An 18655-nucleotide genomic window follows, 5' to 3' on the forward strand; every position below is an offset into this window, starting at 1 on the left:
CTACAATGCTTACCATTATTTAATAAATGTTTCTGAAACTGATTTCATTTTGTAAATGAATTTTGAATTATTGCAACAGACAAAGGTATCAATGAAGGTATATATAAAGCTCAACGTGTTTGTGTGTATGTGTGTTGGCGCTCTACAGAAAAGACCATTTGACCTACAGCTACCAAATTTGGTACATGTATACCTTAGAGGTCGGGAATGTGCACCTAGGGTCCCTTTTTTTGAATTGTTAATTATAATTTTAATTATTAATTAAAAACTAACTTTCCCGCCAAAAAATCTTTTCATTTTCCCCAACGCCAAATGAGTAAGGCTTCAGTTTTTTTCTCCAACAGTAATGAGGCTAGGGTTAACATTTTTCGGCCGATTATTTCAAACTATTCTGTTTATTTTTTTTAAATATTTTATGCAATAATTTATTATCGATCTGTTCATGATGAATCTGAGAAAATTTTGTTGACAAATTCTTGAGATATTACATAAATTAAGAAATATATTCTTTAGTGCCCATAAAGTTTAAACGCTCAGTGACTCTGTTATCAGTAATCATATTATAAAAAAATGCTTTGTTTCAGCAAAAAATATTATTATATTAATTGCAGATTAATTCTTTCCACTTTAATTTAAAGCATAAATTCTACGAGAGCTGACAGAAAATTAGAGAGATACATATTACGTTATGACTGAAGGCCTTTATATTATTATGAGTGATGACTGAAGACCTTTATAATATTATGAATGAATTATATGACTATCAAAATTTGAAGTTTTAAAATATTTTGATGAAGAATCTATTAAAGTAGGAATTGCGTAAAATATTTAATTATTAAAATTTAAACGAACATTAAGATTGGCGAACCAACTGGTCGCCAAAGGCGGCTAGTATATATATATAGAACAGAAGAATCCAAATACTGTGGATATAGAAACTTCGGATTCCAACTTTGAAGAGAGTAAGCGTGAGAATGATATTGACAATGCAGATAATGACAATGTAATTCTTGAAGAAGATATAGCTAATGAGGATGAAATATTTACCCATCAAGAATTGCTTCCTATAATTTATAAAGTACGAAAAATTATTAAGATATTTAAACGTTTCCCTATAAAAAATGATATATTACTAAAATATATACTAACTGAAAATAAAACAGAATATATGTTAATATTGGATTATAAAACACGTTGGAACAGTTTACTCCTAATTTTTTTTAAACGTTTTTTGAAACTGAGAAATTCAATGCAAAAAGCAATAATCGACTTAAAGCTGTAACTTAATTTTTCAGATAGTGAATTCGACTTAATATACAGAACTATATCAGCTCTACTTCCAATAAAACTGAGTGTTGAGGCATTATGTCGGAGAGATTCTTATTTATTAACAGCTAATGCAACAATAAATTTCATGTTGCAGTCACTAAAAGAACAGCACACATCACTATCTGAAGAATTATATATTACATTGAAAAATCACGCAGAAGAAAAGCATACCGAAATAGAAAATGTTTTATGGTATTTACATAATTATAATAATTTTAAAAATGAAAATGAATAAGAAGAAAAGAGACTAACCAATTCAAATCTGATCAAGTTTATAGTACATTTTCTTAAAATTTTTTACCCACAAACCTATCCACATTCAGAAGAATTCGGTACAGTTATCGAAGATTATGATGACACTAATGTCGATAGTGAAAAGCAATTGTCTCTTGAACAAAAATTAGAATTAGCGATAAATAAAATTTAAAAAAATTCAACAAACCAAAATACAATACAGATATCACCTATATCCAAATCCATCCAACGAGGAATTGATTTATTTGAAGATGAGGGATTTAGAAGTAAATATTTGGAAAAAGTATATCACGCATTGCTAACAGTACCACCAACTAGCGTAGATGCCGAAAGAGCGTTTTCGGCAGCTGGTAATTTTTACACAAAATTACTTTTCAGGCTTAATGACAGTACAATTAATGCATTATATTTTTTAAGATCACATTTCAAAAATTTGTAATAGTACCACAGACTGAATAGTGATATTTACACTTTTTTGTGATTTAAATAAATAAAATGTTCTTTTTTTTGTGATTCTTTATATAATGTTATAATTTATAAGTTACAAATTATTTTTTGTGATATTTACATTCTTTAATAAAACAGGCAAATAAAACAAAGAAACACCTGTGTTTTCTTTCTTTTTTAAAAATTTCTAATACCGGTATTAAAACCGGTATCCCGGTATTAAGATCTAAAAAATACCGAATACCGGTATTGAAATTTTGGTCCGGTATTGCAATCCCTATTCGCAATAGATAAATTTAAGAAGAGGAGATATCAGTGTTTGTACGACAAATTAAAAAAATTCATTATAGAAATTGTACATCATCATATCAAATTTCAGGTTCAATTTGTGTTTATTCCATGCTTTGTGAAGATCGTTAATCTGCATTTTAAAATGCATTTGTTTGATATTATAAATTTTAAAAGACTTGAGAAACGTGAATTAGTGTGTCCCAGTTGTTGATGAATTAGTTTGAATTTTTTTTTTATTATGATAAGACTTTAAAAAAAATACTTTTTTAATGTTATCAATTTCATTTCCGTTTATTTTTCTCCTTGTTTTAATAATATTTTAATTCAGTTTGATACACAATGTTTTTAAATGCTATGATGGTATTCAAATTTGTCCATCAAAACTTAAATTGCTTTTATTTATTTATTTTTGCCAATTATTAACTCTTGAGTAGTATTTTCATTTTCATTTTTTTTATTTTTTTAGTATACACGCTTTTTAATTTGCTATAAATTGATTCATTTGACTTCATGTTTTTTCAGACGTATAAAATATTAAAGTGAATTTAAAAAAAAAGAGAGAAAAACTCGAGTTCCAAATTAATTATTTTAAAACTTAAAATGTCAGAATTCTGGCCGAACAAGCTGGCCACCAATAGCAGTTGCTAATGATAATAATAATTTAAATTTCATTCTGTTTATTGATACATGAAGCATATCGATTATCTAAGATTTATCTATTTTGTGGGTTTTAAATCCACGTTATCAGGCTTACAACGCATGATTGAGAAACTTCAGACGATTATTCACCAATAGAGAATCGAAGTGAAATTCATCTGCGATGAAGTTATTATTAGAAACAAAGAAAATCAGTTGCCCACCGTTAGATGATCAAATCTTAATGGCATATGTTTTGGTTGCAGATTAAGAAAATCCATTAATAAATTTTATGCACGCAAAAAGATTTTACGTTCTATTTATGTTTATTTTTTAGCGATTCTTTTAAAATTCAATAGACTTGTTTATTAAGGTGTGTGTTTTGAAAAGATTTCTATCAGGCTCAAAAAGTTCAAACTGAAGGCAATGTTTTCGAAAATTTCAAAATCCAGAGCAAGATATATTTGATATCTTCATTACTTTGATAAAAATTCTTAATTTTATGTGGCTATCACGTTAATCTCGCATAAACTTAGTGTATTGTCCGTTTTCAGATACGGAAATTCTCCGTAATTTTGCGCAGGCGCCATTTAATTTTGATTTCAATCATTTGGGGTGAGATAGCAAATTAAGTAACATACAGAAACGTTAAATAGTTCCGAGTTAAAATAGAATAACACAATTTAAAGATAAAATGAAAATCAATACCAGGAAAGAATAGCAATAGCCTATTAAGAACTTTGAAAAAGTGCTCTTCTTACTTACTGCATATCTCCCCTTTGCGGAATAAAATCATCCAAAAATATTACGCTCAGAATTCTGAAAAAAAAAAAAAATTAATTAATGTATTATAGCACATTTCTGCTTGCAAAATTTAATTAGAAGCAAGTCCAGCATGGATTTTCAACATTTTCTTTACAGCTCAAGAATTATAGCGAAAAGATCACTTACCAGGTTTCTGTGTTTGCATCGTTTTTGAGTAAAGTATACAGACGGGCAGATGGTCAAGTCCTAAATGAATTTGATCTAAAATTCGTTACATATTTGCATTTCTATTGATAAAGCAATAGGCTAAATTCCAGCCTTTTATTTATGACCGTTTTTAAGTTATAGTGTTCATATGGATATAAGCAGAAGATATCCAGACTTCCCGTTGACCGATTTAATTGAAAATTTGACTGAAATTTCAATTTTTTACAAAATTTGATAGAATTTTATTTTAAAAGCCGCACAGCAATTTTCCAGTTCATAACGTTTATTAGTTCTCGTATATACAGACCGACAAACAGACATAATTTCAAATACATACTTACATGCACTTATGGTTTGCCAACGGATTCTAAAACCCTCCGCGCTTTTGCGCATGCGTTAAGATGGGTTTAATTCGACAAAATAGGGGTGAGAGGAAAGATGTAAGGAAGGGGTGTTTACATTTAACAATAAAGTAAATTCCAGAAATGCGAACATCCTTTGCCTCTTGCCCCTTAATGAAATAGAATCGTTGAAAAGTGGGCATCTAGGGATACTGAAATGAACAGTATGTCTCAGAGAGGTCTAATATTTGAAAATCCATCAATCTCTTGAGATATTTTTTGACAGTTACAATATTTTCTTGTATAATGCATATATACGAAAGCTATACAAAAATCAAAATTCATTTGCTAACTATTTAATCATGGACATTTTTCATTCTTTACCCCTTTAATATTCTTAAAATGCTTAAAAGAAATGAATAAAATTATTTCCTTCGAAACTTTGTTCGAATATATTTTATTATAAAGTATTCTGGTAATGTTATAACTTACTGGTTTTCTTGTTTTCTGATTAAGGAATTTAAATATATATATATAGCGATCAGACTGGTGCATCTAATGTAATTATTATTTTCCACTTCTGCATTAAGATATACTTATATTGAGCAATTTGAATGCACTTAACTTCATCCCTTTTTCCATCTTACCTCCTTATTTTTTATGAAAACCATTTGCTTTGATAAACAGCAACAAAAAAAGAAGAAAAAAAAAATACCTCCAATATGATGATCTGCTGCCTTATTTTTCTGCTAATGCATTCTCATCAACCATAGATAGTCTGGATTGGTATCATATTTAACAGACCGCGAAAAAATAATAACACGTTCTTGGACCATATCTCTGAGAACTACTGTCCTAAATTGCACGCGAAGTTTCTGTTTAATTGTTTGATTCGAGTTTATGTAGCATCAAAATCTTTTGTCATATCTGGGACTGTAAAGATTTACTTTTGCAATCACTCGTATTAACTGCAACTTTTGATTTTTTGCGATTTCCGCTTCGCATGTTTTCCAATTTAGTAAGCGACACTTTGTTATTTTGTATTTTATTATGTGGAGTTCGTAATTGAATGTTCCTGTTTATCCAGATGTTATTATTATTTTTCTTTCCTTCTTATTAATGTTCATCCGCTATATTTTGACAAGCAAACGTGGCATTCGTTCTCGTAGCAGACGATAATCCATCATAAACTTTTCACATGCATTTTTTTATTTTGCTGCTTTTACTTTTTGTAATAGAATTTTTTTTCCTTCTCTACGATAGGAGGGAGGGGGGGGGGGATCTCCAAAAATAGGGATAAATGAGGTGACAGAAATTTGCTTTTTAACCACATAAAACAGCTTTTTTGGAAAAGTTTCAAAACATGTTTTTATAGCTAGAATATTCAATAGAAACATCTTTAGAATGTTTGACAGCTGTAAATCGGTTAAACTAAATAAATATTATAAATATCTTTACATATTTTTTCAAAAATGTGCCAGAAACTGATTTTTTTTGTAACGCATTTTTTTCTTTTTGTGTGTTTTTCAATATATACTTGAAAATTTTTTATAGATAATATTGTTCGTACTTATAAAATTAACAGGACTTTATGTTTAAGCTTTTTAATTAATTCGGAACCTTTTTCGGATTTATATTTTTAAGAATATATACTATATAATCGATATGTCTGTAAAACGGCTTTATACAGATTATGACATAGTTTTATAAAATTGGGGAAATGAGGGTTAAAATATTTTCTAATTAAAGTTTGAATTGCTTTATTTAGTTTTTTTTTATTGTTTTACTTTTAAAATAAACTTTTATAAGAGGAAGAAAAATGTGCATAAAAAAAGTACATATTGCCCATTTTTTTTTCCGAAAATTTTACTACATTTTTTGAAGAGAAAGAAAAATTTGCATAAAAAAAGTACATTTTTCCCATTTTTTTTTTCCGAAAATTTTACTACATTTTTTGCTGTATTGTGAAACTAGTGCATCATTTACCGTTTAAGAGAAATTTTTAAAAAATTAAAAATTGAAATACATGTTTACTAGTTAGAATAATTGTTTGATATTCTTTAACTTCAATGCAAAAAAATAGAATGAGGTTGGATAAACATTTCTGAATTTTAATCGAAATTGTTTTTTAAAATTTAATGCCTGGCGGTTAGAATGAATTTTGAATAAAATAACTAATTTTTCTAAACTTTATATAGCGATGATATAGCAACATGCACTTATACGTAATGAAAATTAATAATACTGAATAAAATTGCAAATGTGAAAAGCCATTATGCACTCATTACAATGCAGTGCCCGTAATGTATGTACAGTAAAGATTCGGAAAAAGAATTCTACGTATTTTTTATGAGCTTATAAATATGATAAATAACTTCTTTAAAGGTATAATCGATCCAGTTTTAATTTGATCTCGTTCTATTCTCGGTTTTTATTCTTTATATTGAACAATAGATGTATCAAATACTACTGAATGAAATATTTTCACACACTTACATTCTTTCATATTTCGATATATTATTGGCAGCTGCCTTATGGAATTTTATGTTGTTTCTCCCTCTCCTTATTCCTTACATGGTATGTTTTTTAGAATACGTGCATAGACTTTAAAGTTATATGCTCTTGTATCAAAGAAGAAAAATTCCTCAGCTAAAGAAATTATTGAAAACGATGTTTGACTTATAAAAAATTAAAATGCATGTGTATGTTAATGTCAATTTCAGCTTTGGCGCGATACAACTCGGACATTTTTTTATGTTTAAATTGATTAATTTTTCATTATTTTATCCATCCTGTAAATAATTGTTAACTTCACATTTTATTCATTTTATTTCACATTTATTCATGCCAGATTGTTACAATAGTTAATGAGTTGATATCTGTATATTTTAGAATTGTATATATATGCTAATTCATTATATTCTCATTTCATGGCCAATCGGACGATATTGTTTATATTTTCTTGCGGTATTTTTTTTTTTTTTTTTTTTTTTTTTTTTGTAATTTTTATATTTGGAGTTGCATTTTTTTCTCGGAATGAATGATTATTTATTTTAGTCCGATTTTAATAATTAGTTTTTTTTTTATTTGTGAGTGAACATTATGAATAGAGGAGTAAGACTAGAATGTAGGAATGTTGTTTATAATGTAATTTTTTAGTACATGCAATTCCGTTTTATTTTTTTGCTTTTAATATTATATATATATTAACATCTGAAAAGTGTCGGCGTCCTGGCCTAGGGGTAGCGCGTCTACCCCGTGATCTGGGCGTCCCGGGTTCGAATCCCGGTTCGGGTATGGGTGTTCTTTAACTTGTGTTCTATCTGTGAGGTGAGTGAAAGAGCTCCCCTGTGGAAAGGGATTGTGCAAGCGGGCGCGAGTTATCCTCAGAAGCTACTGCGCAAACTCGGCTTAACTGTCATAAGTAACAACATCTGAAAAGTGCTGCAAATAATCCTCACACTTTGTCAACATGCATGAAATTCTCGTTTGGTATAATCTGTGATAATCGAATCGATTTTAACTTCGTTCTATCAATATCGCGTTTTAAAGCAACACTAGATCAGTTTGGAATGGATTTAATAATTTGGAACCACGGTCAGATGACGAGGACAACACGTCGAATCAGATCTAAGATATTGTTAACAGAATGGCAGTCGTCTTGACGGACATAATATCGCAAACCAGCCTCAACAATTTGTTTGTTGAATCATTTTTTTATATATATTTTCTGCATAGCTTTATTTCCATTTATAAGAGTGGAAAAACTATTTTGAATATTTTAATAGTTATCTTATTCATTATAATATTTCTCATTTCTAAGAAGATTTTTTTTAAACTTTTTCTTTTCATTTCTTATAGTTTCGAGGGGGATGGAGACTCTCTCCTTGTCCGATTACAAACCCGTTGTGAAAAAGTCTGTTTCCTATATCGTGGCAGCCGTGCTTGTCAATGACAGAAGTGAGGTGTTGATGATGCAAGAAGCCAAAAGCTCATGTGCCGGTACTTGGTACTTACCAGCTGGGAGAGTGGAACCCGGTGAAAATCTCCTGGTAAGTCATTTTTTTAAATAATCTTTAAATTTTAGTATTTAGTCAATTTTGTTTTACATATTATTGTAATATTACTTAAAATGATGCTAATTTTTTAATTTAAAAAATGATCCTATTTTTCTCATTTTAATGTTATTTATTAAACATTTTAGTAAGTAAATAATAATTCTAATTTTGGAGGTAATACAATTTAAAACTTATAAAAACACTAAAAGATGTACTCGTTTAAACAGGCTGTTACCTTTTAAAAATATTTTAGATCTAATTGTCACATATTAACTTGTGGAAGTTAAACGAGAAAATCACATGTACATTAGCTAAGATCTTTTAAAAAAAATTTTTTAAATTATAATTTGTAGTGCATTTTAAATATACAACAATATTAAATATAACAATGAAGGACCGGAATTCTATGAACTGGAAAACTTCATGAACAGTCAAATCAAAACTAAGAATTCGAAGTGGATCTAAGCAAATAGTGATTTACTAATTCACACGCACATGTCAAATACAAAACTTAAGAAAAAAAGAAAAAAGAAAAGCAGTAAATTTTTCATTATAAATTTAATCTTTTTTTTTATTTAATACTATTTAAAATATTCTATACCAATTGAAATATACTCATCATGATTTTTGAAAAGGAAAATATAATTGCATGTAAAATAAAGATTAATGTACCAGAATTTATTTATATATATATATATATATATATATATATATATATATATATATATATATATATATATATATTAAATTACTTAAAGCAAAAAACTACGTAGAAATACTCCTTTATAGTATACAAGATCCCATATTTAGTATGTACAGTATTAAAATGCATGGTACTCACTTAGGGTATCAGATATTCTAAAGAACCTTAACATAAATATTTATTTAATAATTTATAATGTCGTTGTTTTGTGTGTATATTATTGCATAGAAATATATTTGATAATTGTAGTAATTCTTTAGGATGCTGTAAAAAGAGAAGTTTTGGAAGAGACTGGTTTAGAATTTGAACCCAGTACACTTCTTGTTGTTGAATGTGCTCAAGGTCATTGGTATAGGTTTGTTTTTACTGGACAAGTTACAGGTATGTTGATATAATCCACAATGTGCAACTTTTTTATGATCTTTTAAAATTCTAAATACATTTTAAAGTTCCATCTTCTCTAAATGTTTTCTGTAACTACTATATTTGTATAATTTTCAGAACATTTTTTATATTAATTGTCTTTAAAAATTATCAATTTTTAACTCACAGTGATGTTAATGATATTCATCTTTTTGTACTGTTTAAAATTTTTAAGTAATGTTTTTGTTTTTTTTAGCTGGTATTTGATTGACTCTATAGTTTTTTTTAAGGGGATAATAACATTTAATGCGATTTTTTAAAAAGAATTTATGCCCAAATGATTCAGTTCATTATTTTTTAATATTAAGATATTGCCCTATCTTAAAATGAAAATTTTAAAGCATAAAAGGGTCTATATTCATTTATTTATTATTTAGTTAATTCAAATAAGAAAGTGCTATTTGAGGCCCTAAGTCTGTCAGTAATCTTGATTCCTTAGAAATTAATTGCTAGTAAACAACAGATCAACAGTCCCTGAAAGGATTATGAAGGATTATAACTTATAATGTAGGAAATGAAAAGTTGGCATTGCCATTTAGAATAAACAAAAGTAGTTTATTTTTGTTAATGAATTTCTCTTGAACCTTCGACTTATATAATTATGAAATATGCTTAAATTTATTAAAAATAGTAACATGTTTAACAGATATATTTCATCTGCAAATTGAAAGCTTTTATGTTAATTACTTTTCCATATTAATTCAGTGAAGAATAAATCAGAAAAAAAAATCATCTATCTCAATTTTAATATTCTTGTCACATGTAATTTATATATGTACTTTTTATTATTTTAGGAATTAAACCATTTTTTCAGTGTTAAACATTAATTATAAATAAGTTCTTGCTCTATTTTATTTCAGTGTATTGAATATTTTTCATTAGTGGCTTGTTGTTGTTTTTTTATTTTCTGTGTGATAAAATTTGACTTTAGATATTTTTATTTTTGTAGGTGGTGTACTAAAAACTGTCGCTAGAGCCGATGCAGAATCCTTGCAAGCAAGCTGGATTGATGACTTGAATCAGCTGAGCTTGCGAGCTTGTGATATTCTACCTCTTATAGAAAGAGCCAAACAGTTTTATGCTGAAAAACCAGAAGCTTGGCACCGTCCACTTTTACCTGCTTTGTGCCCTCATAAAAACCTCCTTTTCAGGTTGATTGTTGTTATAAGGAAGAAATCCAAGTGAGTTATTTTAATGAATTGATTTGAATTTTTTTATTTTTTTTATTTTAGGTATTTATATATTTGATATTGTTATGAAAATCATTTAGTGGATGTATGATGTGATATCCAATGAAACTTGATAATGTATAGCAATGGTTTATTTCACTTGAAAATATGAAACACAGGAGTAAGAGACTCAGCATAAGTGTATACGGAATCTGCATTTACAGAAATCAATAGCGAATCATTATTCCCTGATTAATATACCAGAGTAAAACTAATACTTATGTGCACACCTTCACTTAAATAGTCTTTGCAACTGGATATAGCATTTTATAGAAGGATCTAAGAACTCCGCTCCTAATACAGTTGTTTGCCATAATTTTTGTAATTTTCGAAATCTTCATTTTTGTTATCTAAATCAGGGCTTATTGACTTTGTATCCATTTAGCATCCATTAAGGATGTCTGTAAATCTCTCTTCTAAACTATAAAACTCACTGGGCAGAAAAATGGTGTCGCAGATTTTTTTTTATTATTATGTGAAATAGATCAATTTGCATTGCATTTCAATTAATGTCTTAATATTACTTACAGTTTAAATGACCTACATCTAATCTTTGAAGAAGCAGTGAATTGCACTTTGATATAATTTAATGATATATCTATTTTAAATTAAAAAATAATGAAATAAATTATTAATTTAACTTTTAGAATTTTTTTAATAATTTGACAAGTTTCTTAATTTAGCTTGTCATAAGATATTTCAGTATTTTGGAAAATTCTTCTTATACTCCATTTAACAGTCTTATATTTAGCTCTAAAAGATAATTTCAAAATTCAAAGATTAAAACTTAATTCAAAGATAAAAACTTTCTATTTCATTATGGCTTTCCTCTTAACTTCTGTTTCTCAATTTATATATTGATTTATGAAATAAGAATATGAAGGTAGAAATGAAAAATAATTTCATTTAAAAAAAGGAAAAATAAATTTATTCAAAAATAATTTGAAAAGAAATAATTTGAAAGAAGAAGGAAAGAATCGAAAAATGCAATTTTTAGAGGTATGTGCCCCATTTGTGTCTTGCTTCCTACCATTGTTATATGATAGCTTTGCGAAGAAGTTGCAGTTGGTTGTTTGAATTTTGTTGGATGATGTAAATATTCTCAAGAAAACTCATTAAGTATTTATGCTGAATGAACCATAAAATAGTACCATAGCTTCCTAAAAATGTTTAAATAATGTTTATGTTGTACCTTTAAATGAAACCTTTTTTTTATGTACCTTTTTTTTTTAAAGAAAAAACATTTAATTTTACCTTATGAGCCTGAATTCTTGACTCAAAACCCTTTTTGTGACAAAGCTCCAACTAAGGCATTTTCGAATGCATAGTTGAAATTTCGACATGAAAGTCAATTTGTATCAGGCACTCATATGGAAGAGATTACATTCTGATGTCATGATCAAGAACTATCCTGAGTTTAAACACAGGAATTCACATTACCTGTGGTCATGGAATTAGAAAGAATGAAATTATTCTTCCTTTTTTTTTTTCTTTTTTTTTTTTGTAGCTTAACTGTTTTGTTCCTTACTGTAAAATCTGAAATTGTAGCACCTGATTGTTAGCATTAGTTAAATTTTACTTTTAGATGGATTTCTGTATTTTTTATTTAGGGATTTTTTTGTGATTTATATATATATATATATATATATATATATATATATATATATACTGAATGAGTCACATTGCAAAATTTTAATCCCACAAGTTTTCCAGCTGAAAATGTTCCTCTTATTTCCCAGACAGATTGATATATGTTAATTTTCTCAAGGGGAATAACAGCAACAAATACTGATTGTCAGTAATCCTTTATTTACGTATACTTTTAGATATATCAAACTCAATGACTTGGGAAATATAAGTGATATCCAGCACATAATATACCTGTTTTTTAAACCCTATTCAACATCATAGATTTAGCAAGTGTAAATAACTTTTTGGTCATGTCATTATTATTATTATTATTGTTTTGTCTCCTGCAATATATTTTACTTTAAAAAGTTAAGTATGCATTAATATTTAATTCCCAGATTGTTGCTAAAACTGATATCTTGTGCATTTATAACTCTCTTCTTCCTCTTTTGGTTTACTATTTCCACTCATCAATCTCTTAAAATTAAAAGTATGATGCAAAGCATCTGATATTGTTACCTGGAGAAATATTCTGATGCTTGTTTGTCACTACTGTCTTAATCAATAGTTCCTTTAACCCTTTGTTTAAATTTTTATGTTAAATTTGTGGTAACTTTTTGATATAATTTAGGTGCATGTAAATACCCTGAGGGCAGTTTTCATTAAAAGTCATCACCAATACCATTAATTACATGGAAAACAACTTGCGACTTCCAAATTCTGATAATAATTTATGAAAACACTATTTTTGTGATAACAACATTAATTGTAATATTTGAATGAAATTGTGTAATATTTGAAATCTTTATGGTAATTTAAAAAATACTTAAAGTTAAACAATAATTTAATCAAATAATGCTGTACTTACCTTAAAATATATGGAATAAAGAAAGATTTATGAGTTACCAGAATAGAAAATAAATAAGTATTTTATATATGCAAACACATAGACAATTTTCTGTCTTCTAGATATCCATCTTGGCTTGCGTCATTTTATAGACCTCACTAGAAATCTTAGTAACCAAATAGAAATAATCTTGTGCTGCCATCTAAAAATTGAAGAACGAACTTCATAGAAGTGGACAAAGTCCCAATGGGCCTCACATGATGAAACTGGCAGAACTTATTAGTTCCTGGTAGTAAATAAAGGGTTAAAACTTCTGCTGTATAAAAAGTGATTAACATCTTCCCCCTGTTTATCATTCATTCATGCTTCTTAGAACTACATTACAGTTGGTCACTGTTTAATTTGACAGTATGATGAAAGTTATGAACTGCATTATCACTGAGCAATGATGTAATACTATAGCAGAAGTATAGATTGGTAAAATGCCTTGGCCCAGCAAATTATGTGGGCTCCAGACAATAGTAGTATAGTTACAAAGACATATACTCAATATAACTGTTCAACATCCCATATAGAAAAACAAGTGAAAATAGTAATAAAATAAATTCCTTGTTGAATATAGAATAGTATTTTGCAGAATATTAGAAATTGTTGCTTTAATTAAATGTTTAATTATATTAGTTTATTTTACATATAATAGACTCATAATTAGGACCACTTTATTGAATATAACTGTACTCATACCTCCCCTCCCACTACTGTTAACTTGAATACCCACATTAAATTTTGTAAGATTCATCCCACAGCAAGTATATGTAGTATCACATCCATAATGTCCTGTAATTAATATTGTAGTAATAGGGACAGGGAAGGGGTATAGAGATATGTAGGCATCTTTTAGAGGGGGGAGGAGATCATGTAAAAAAAATTAATGTTTATTTTGTAAAGCCAGATGTGACGAGAAAGTTAATAAAATAATTTTGTTTCTAGGGCCATTTATCCAAGCTGCACCAAAAGTAATAGTTGGCTAACTGTTACTGTTAGTACAACAGTAAATTGTATTTCTATAATTCACATGATAATTTATATCATAAGAATAATTTGTTTCCTTTTAAGGATTTTATGAAATTCACATTTAATAAAATAATTTAAGGAGAAAAATTTTTGCATTTTATTTTTTATGGAAAAGCATGAATTTTTAAAAAATGATAATTGTATTATTTTTATTTTCTATCAACAACAATTTAATGAGAGAGAAAAATATGGAATTGTTTTTATGAATTTTTATCCAACATATTTTATGTTCTATTCTCTCAAAAGAACTTTAAAATTAAAAATGAGTTTAAACTACATATAAATGTGTTATTATTATTGAACCAGTTAAATAATTTAATTGTCTTTTTACATATAATAAAGTTCTCAGGCTCCATGAATGGCAAAGTCATCAGTTTTAGAGGCAATGTGAATTTTATACTTTGCTAACAGCTGGCATTGTTACATTATCATAATTAGTTAATTATTTATTATTTTATGTGCTTATATACCTTTTAAATATTTAATAGTATATCATATACTTTTTTTTATTTTTCAGTAACCGGATCCATGTTTTAATATCCGAGAAAGGCAATGTACATTTTCCAACTTGCGAGATAAATCCAGCTAAAAGCATTCACTCAACCTTAAGGAAATACATACAGGTAAGAAATAAATTGAAAACAATCTTCATGTGATGTACTTAAGTCTATATTTTGAAGTAATTTAATATAAAAATATTGAAAATTTTCTTCTTCAGTTAGATTTACCATATTTTCTAGCAGACAATAATTATGCTTTACCATTGATTATTATCACATGTTTTATAAATTCAGTGTGTGGCATTTATAGAAATATATGACAACTCATAAAAAATAATGTCTTCAAGTTAAGAACAAAGAGTATTTTAAATGCATACTTTTGAGAAAATTTAGATCTGTCCATCTGATATTTTAATGCACTGCAGTACTTTAGTAAAAGACACAAAATGAAAAGAAAAAAAATTGGAAGCATAATGCTTATTTCTAATAATACAACTTGTTGAGGCTGATTTCAATTTGATCATTAAAATTTAATTAATGTCATGACAAGAAAAGATGTCATCTGAATATTTGTACTTCATTTTAGTTGTCAATAACTTGACATTTTTTTACAGCCAATTTCATTATTATTAAAATGTCCACTCATAGACTCGTAATTAGGGTCTAGATATAACTGTTCTGATTTTTTATAATCATTTCTTATATTAAAAAAAATTAAGGAAAATTTGAATGCAAAATTGAAAAATCTTAATTTCAAATTAAAATTTTCTAAAATTAAGAATTTTCAGATTTGTGAAAAACACGCTGCCTTTCTGAAATTTTGTATTTATGCAGATATGTAATTCAAATAGATTAATAGTGTAAATGATATTAGGTAGTTGTTCTCATTAAACAAAAAAAAACCCCTATGAAATACTTAATTCAGAAAATCTTGCTTAAAATCCAATTTAGAAATGTTTTATATTAAATATTTTTTAGATGATTTATTGAAAAGCTGGAACAATTTCTAAATCCTTTATGTTCCATGATTCTAAATCCTTTATGTTATGTTCTATATTTTTAAGGTTTCTTATTATGTTTTCATATCTTCCACATCTAATAGTTGAATGATAAAAGAAATATTATGCATTCATTTAAATATTTTTTTAATCATATTGAATTTTGAACAACAGTATGAAATCATCCTATAAAACACATTAATTTTTAATTTTATTTTCACTTTATTAGTTTAATTTATAGAAGATTGCTTTTTTTTTTTTTTTGTCCTAAATTATTTGAATCATGTTGGAACTTATTAACTTATTCTGGATTTTTGAAATAAAGCCAGAATCACCCTTGTAATTATTTTAATTCTGTTTTCATAACATGTTAAAATAGGAAATTTTAATTTTCTAAAACTAAATTCATAGAAAACCATGATAATGGAGAGTACGTAAATAAAAAATAAGCTACAATACATGTAAGCTTGTGTTTTCTGTATATTTATTATTTTGAATTTTTGGGAAGGGGCAAGAGGTGTCTCATTCTAATAATTAATTAATTCTAGAGTTTTCAAAAAAAGTTTTCTTATTTATTCTGTAGAAGATAATATGTAAGTTTCTAGATTAATGTGAATTCAAATGCAAGTTTAATTATACCAGCTCGAACTCAAACCAGAGTTTTCTTGTACCAGGATCAAAGCCTATATCTTAAGCATTTTAGAAATATAGATTTTATTTGTGATGACAAATAAAAACTTTAAATGATTTTTTTTTTCTCCTTGTTCAGTTTTTAGTTTTAGGATTGAAAATTTTTTAGATTTTTGTTTGTATTTTATGTACATTTTTTTCCTGTCATTATGTATGTGATAAAGCTGTAAATGTGGTATATTCAGCTCTTTAATTTTTCCTTTTTTATGAAGAGAAAAAACAAATACTGTTGCAATTTTCTTTTTCACAATATATTTCAGAAAAAAAAATTATATTAAACTTAATATTATATGCATTTTAAAATCCACCATAGTACTAGGGAAGATGTATGAAAATATGTTTTAGTAAAAAGGAAGAAAATGTAAATCGAATAGTATTTACAAATGTAAATAGAATTAAAAAAAATTATGTGAAAATATGTTTTGGAGATCAGTTTTAACTAGATTGGGATAAAACTGTTTTTTATGGATGGTGTTTTAAAGATGTTCTAATTTCAATACATTCTACCTAAATAAGTGTAAAACTGTTCTACATTAATACATGCTTTCTTGCATTTCTATGAAAATTTATTTTGCAAAAATTTATGGCTAAGAGCTGTTGAAAATATTGCATATCTTCTGTTTATGGTAACTAATAATATTAACTAATACTTGCTCTTTAATTGTCAAATTCAAGCAGTGGTTAATTTTTAATCTTTAGACTGTGAGAATAAAAGTCTCAAAGTATTTTTTAGTGCAAAATCATACATCCTTTCTTTTTTTTTCTCCCAGTAATCATTAGATAATTATCATCTGTGTTGTTTATTTTCAGATTAATTATCAATGTTTGATTAATGATGAACTCAAAAGTTGCACTTAAAAGGATTCAATTACATTGATATGTAAAAAACTGTCCATAGGGTGATAAAAGAACATTTCGATTAGTTCTGTGTAGAGAATGACATTGTGGTATTTTAAAAATATACAACATCTTGTCTCATTAAATAAAAGATAATTAATAAAAAAGTATTGAATTTTTATGATGATTCATCAAAATATCAACTGTTATACATTTGTGTGAAACTTTTTGATACACTGAATTGTAAATTTATATTTCAGGTTCTTTTTGGCTCAAATCCTCCTCCACATAAACCACATGGAATTATGTCAGTGGAACATTCAGCCCAGCCAACAGGAGAACATGATGGTATATGTCTGACCATCCTAATATCTTGCAAATCAGCTCTTGAAGATGTTGCCGTCTCCGCCAATTATGCTTGGATGGAAATACGCAAAGACCTGGGTGACAGATTACTTGGTAGGCTGAACAAAAATAAGTGTGTCATGCTCAATGTGATCAGATAAAGAATTTTAGAAGGACATTTTATTGTGCTGACATTATTGCTCCAGATGATGCATGGATTGTCCTTTTATTGCATTTAAAGATCACTCAGTTTTATTCTGTCATTAAGATTGTGTATATTTTTGTTACTTGAAAGTGATATGCATTTCATCTGCTTATCATGAGCTTATATATGTCATTTGTCCATGCAGGAAATTATTTAGTATTATTGCATTTTAGTTTAGATTAGTTTCCTTTCTAAACAGATAGTATATATATAATTTTTTTGTGATGAAATAGTGAAAGACATTATTTAGTATTAATGGTTGCAAGACAAAATAGTTTCATTTCTGAACAATAAAATATATATAATTTTTATCTATTAGATCTATTTTCTAAAACTAGGTTTATTATAATTTTTTAATTTTCTTTTTTGGCGATCAAATAATGTAATTTGTAACATTTTATAAAAAATAACCTGATTCAAGTCTTTTTTTTTTAATGCTATCTATCAAATGAATTACAATAAAATCTGCTTCTAGTTAATTAAATTTGTGGTGAAATTAAAGTTTATGCACATTGCTCAGATACGTATTAATGCTTGAATTTAAAGTCAGTTTTGGAGAAAAAAATTATTTAATAATTTGAACAAGAAAAAATTGCATAGATATTGTTTTCCACTTTATGCTTTGTTCTCCACTTCTGGAACTACAATTTTAATACAATTTAGTCCAAAAAATAACTGCAGCTGTCTTTAATGTAAAGAGTGGACTTTATATTTTTCCTTTTTTTTTTTTTTTTTTTTACTGGTAATAATTTTTTGATTTTGTGTGAAAATCATAAAATTAGCTCAAATTTATAATCATGTAATTTTTCAAAAAAGTCATTGTATTAATTTTTGTTTAAAGTGAGT

General features: G+C 27.1%; 1 protein-coding gene across 1 annotated transcript in view; it reads left to right on the forward strand.

Moving 5' to 3' along the window:
* Nucleotides 1-18051, forward strand: part of LOC129976150 (8-oxo-dGDP phosphatase NUDT18-like) — a 50602-nt gene extending 32551 nt beyond the window's left edge. Inside the window, exons 2-6 of the mRNA XM_056089577.1 lie at nucleotides 8133-8323; nucleotides 9293-9413; nucleotides 10405-10636; nucleotides 14752-14857; nucleotides 17520-18051. Of these exons, the coding sequence (XP_055945552.1) occupies nucleotides 8133-8323; nucleotides 9293-9413; nucleotides 10405-10636; nucleotides 14752-14857; nucleotides 17520-17765 (896 nt within the window). The 3' untranslated portion in view covers nucleotides 17766-18051. The remainder of the gene's footprint in view (nucleotides 1-8132; nucleotides 8324-9292; nucleotides 9414-10404; nucleotides 10637-14751; nucleotides 14858-17519) is intronic.
* Nucleotides 18052-18655: the final 604 nt, after the last annotated feature.

Source organism: Argiope bruennichi, chromosome 7, assembly GCF_947563725.1.
Source record: "Argiope bruennichi chromosome 7, qqArgBrue1.1, whole genome shotgun sequence".
Taxonomy (NCBI): domain Eukaryota; kingdom Metazoa; phylum Arthropoda; class Arachnida; order Araneae; family Araneidae; genus Argiope; species Argiope bruennichi.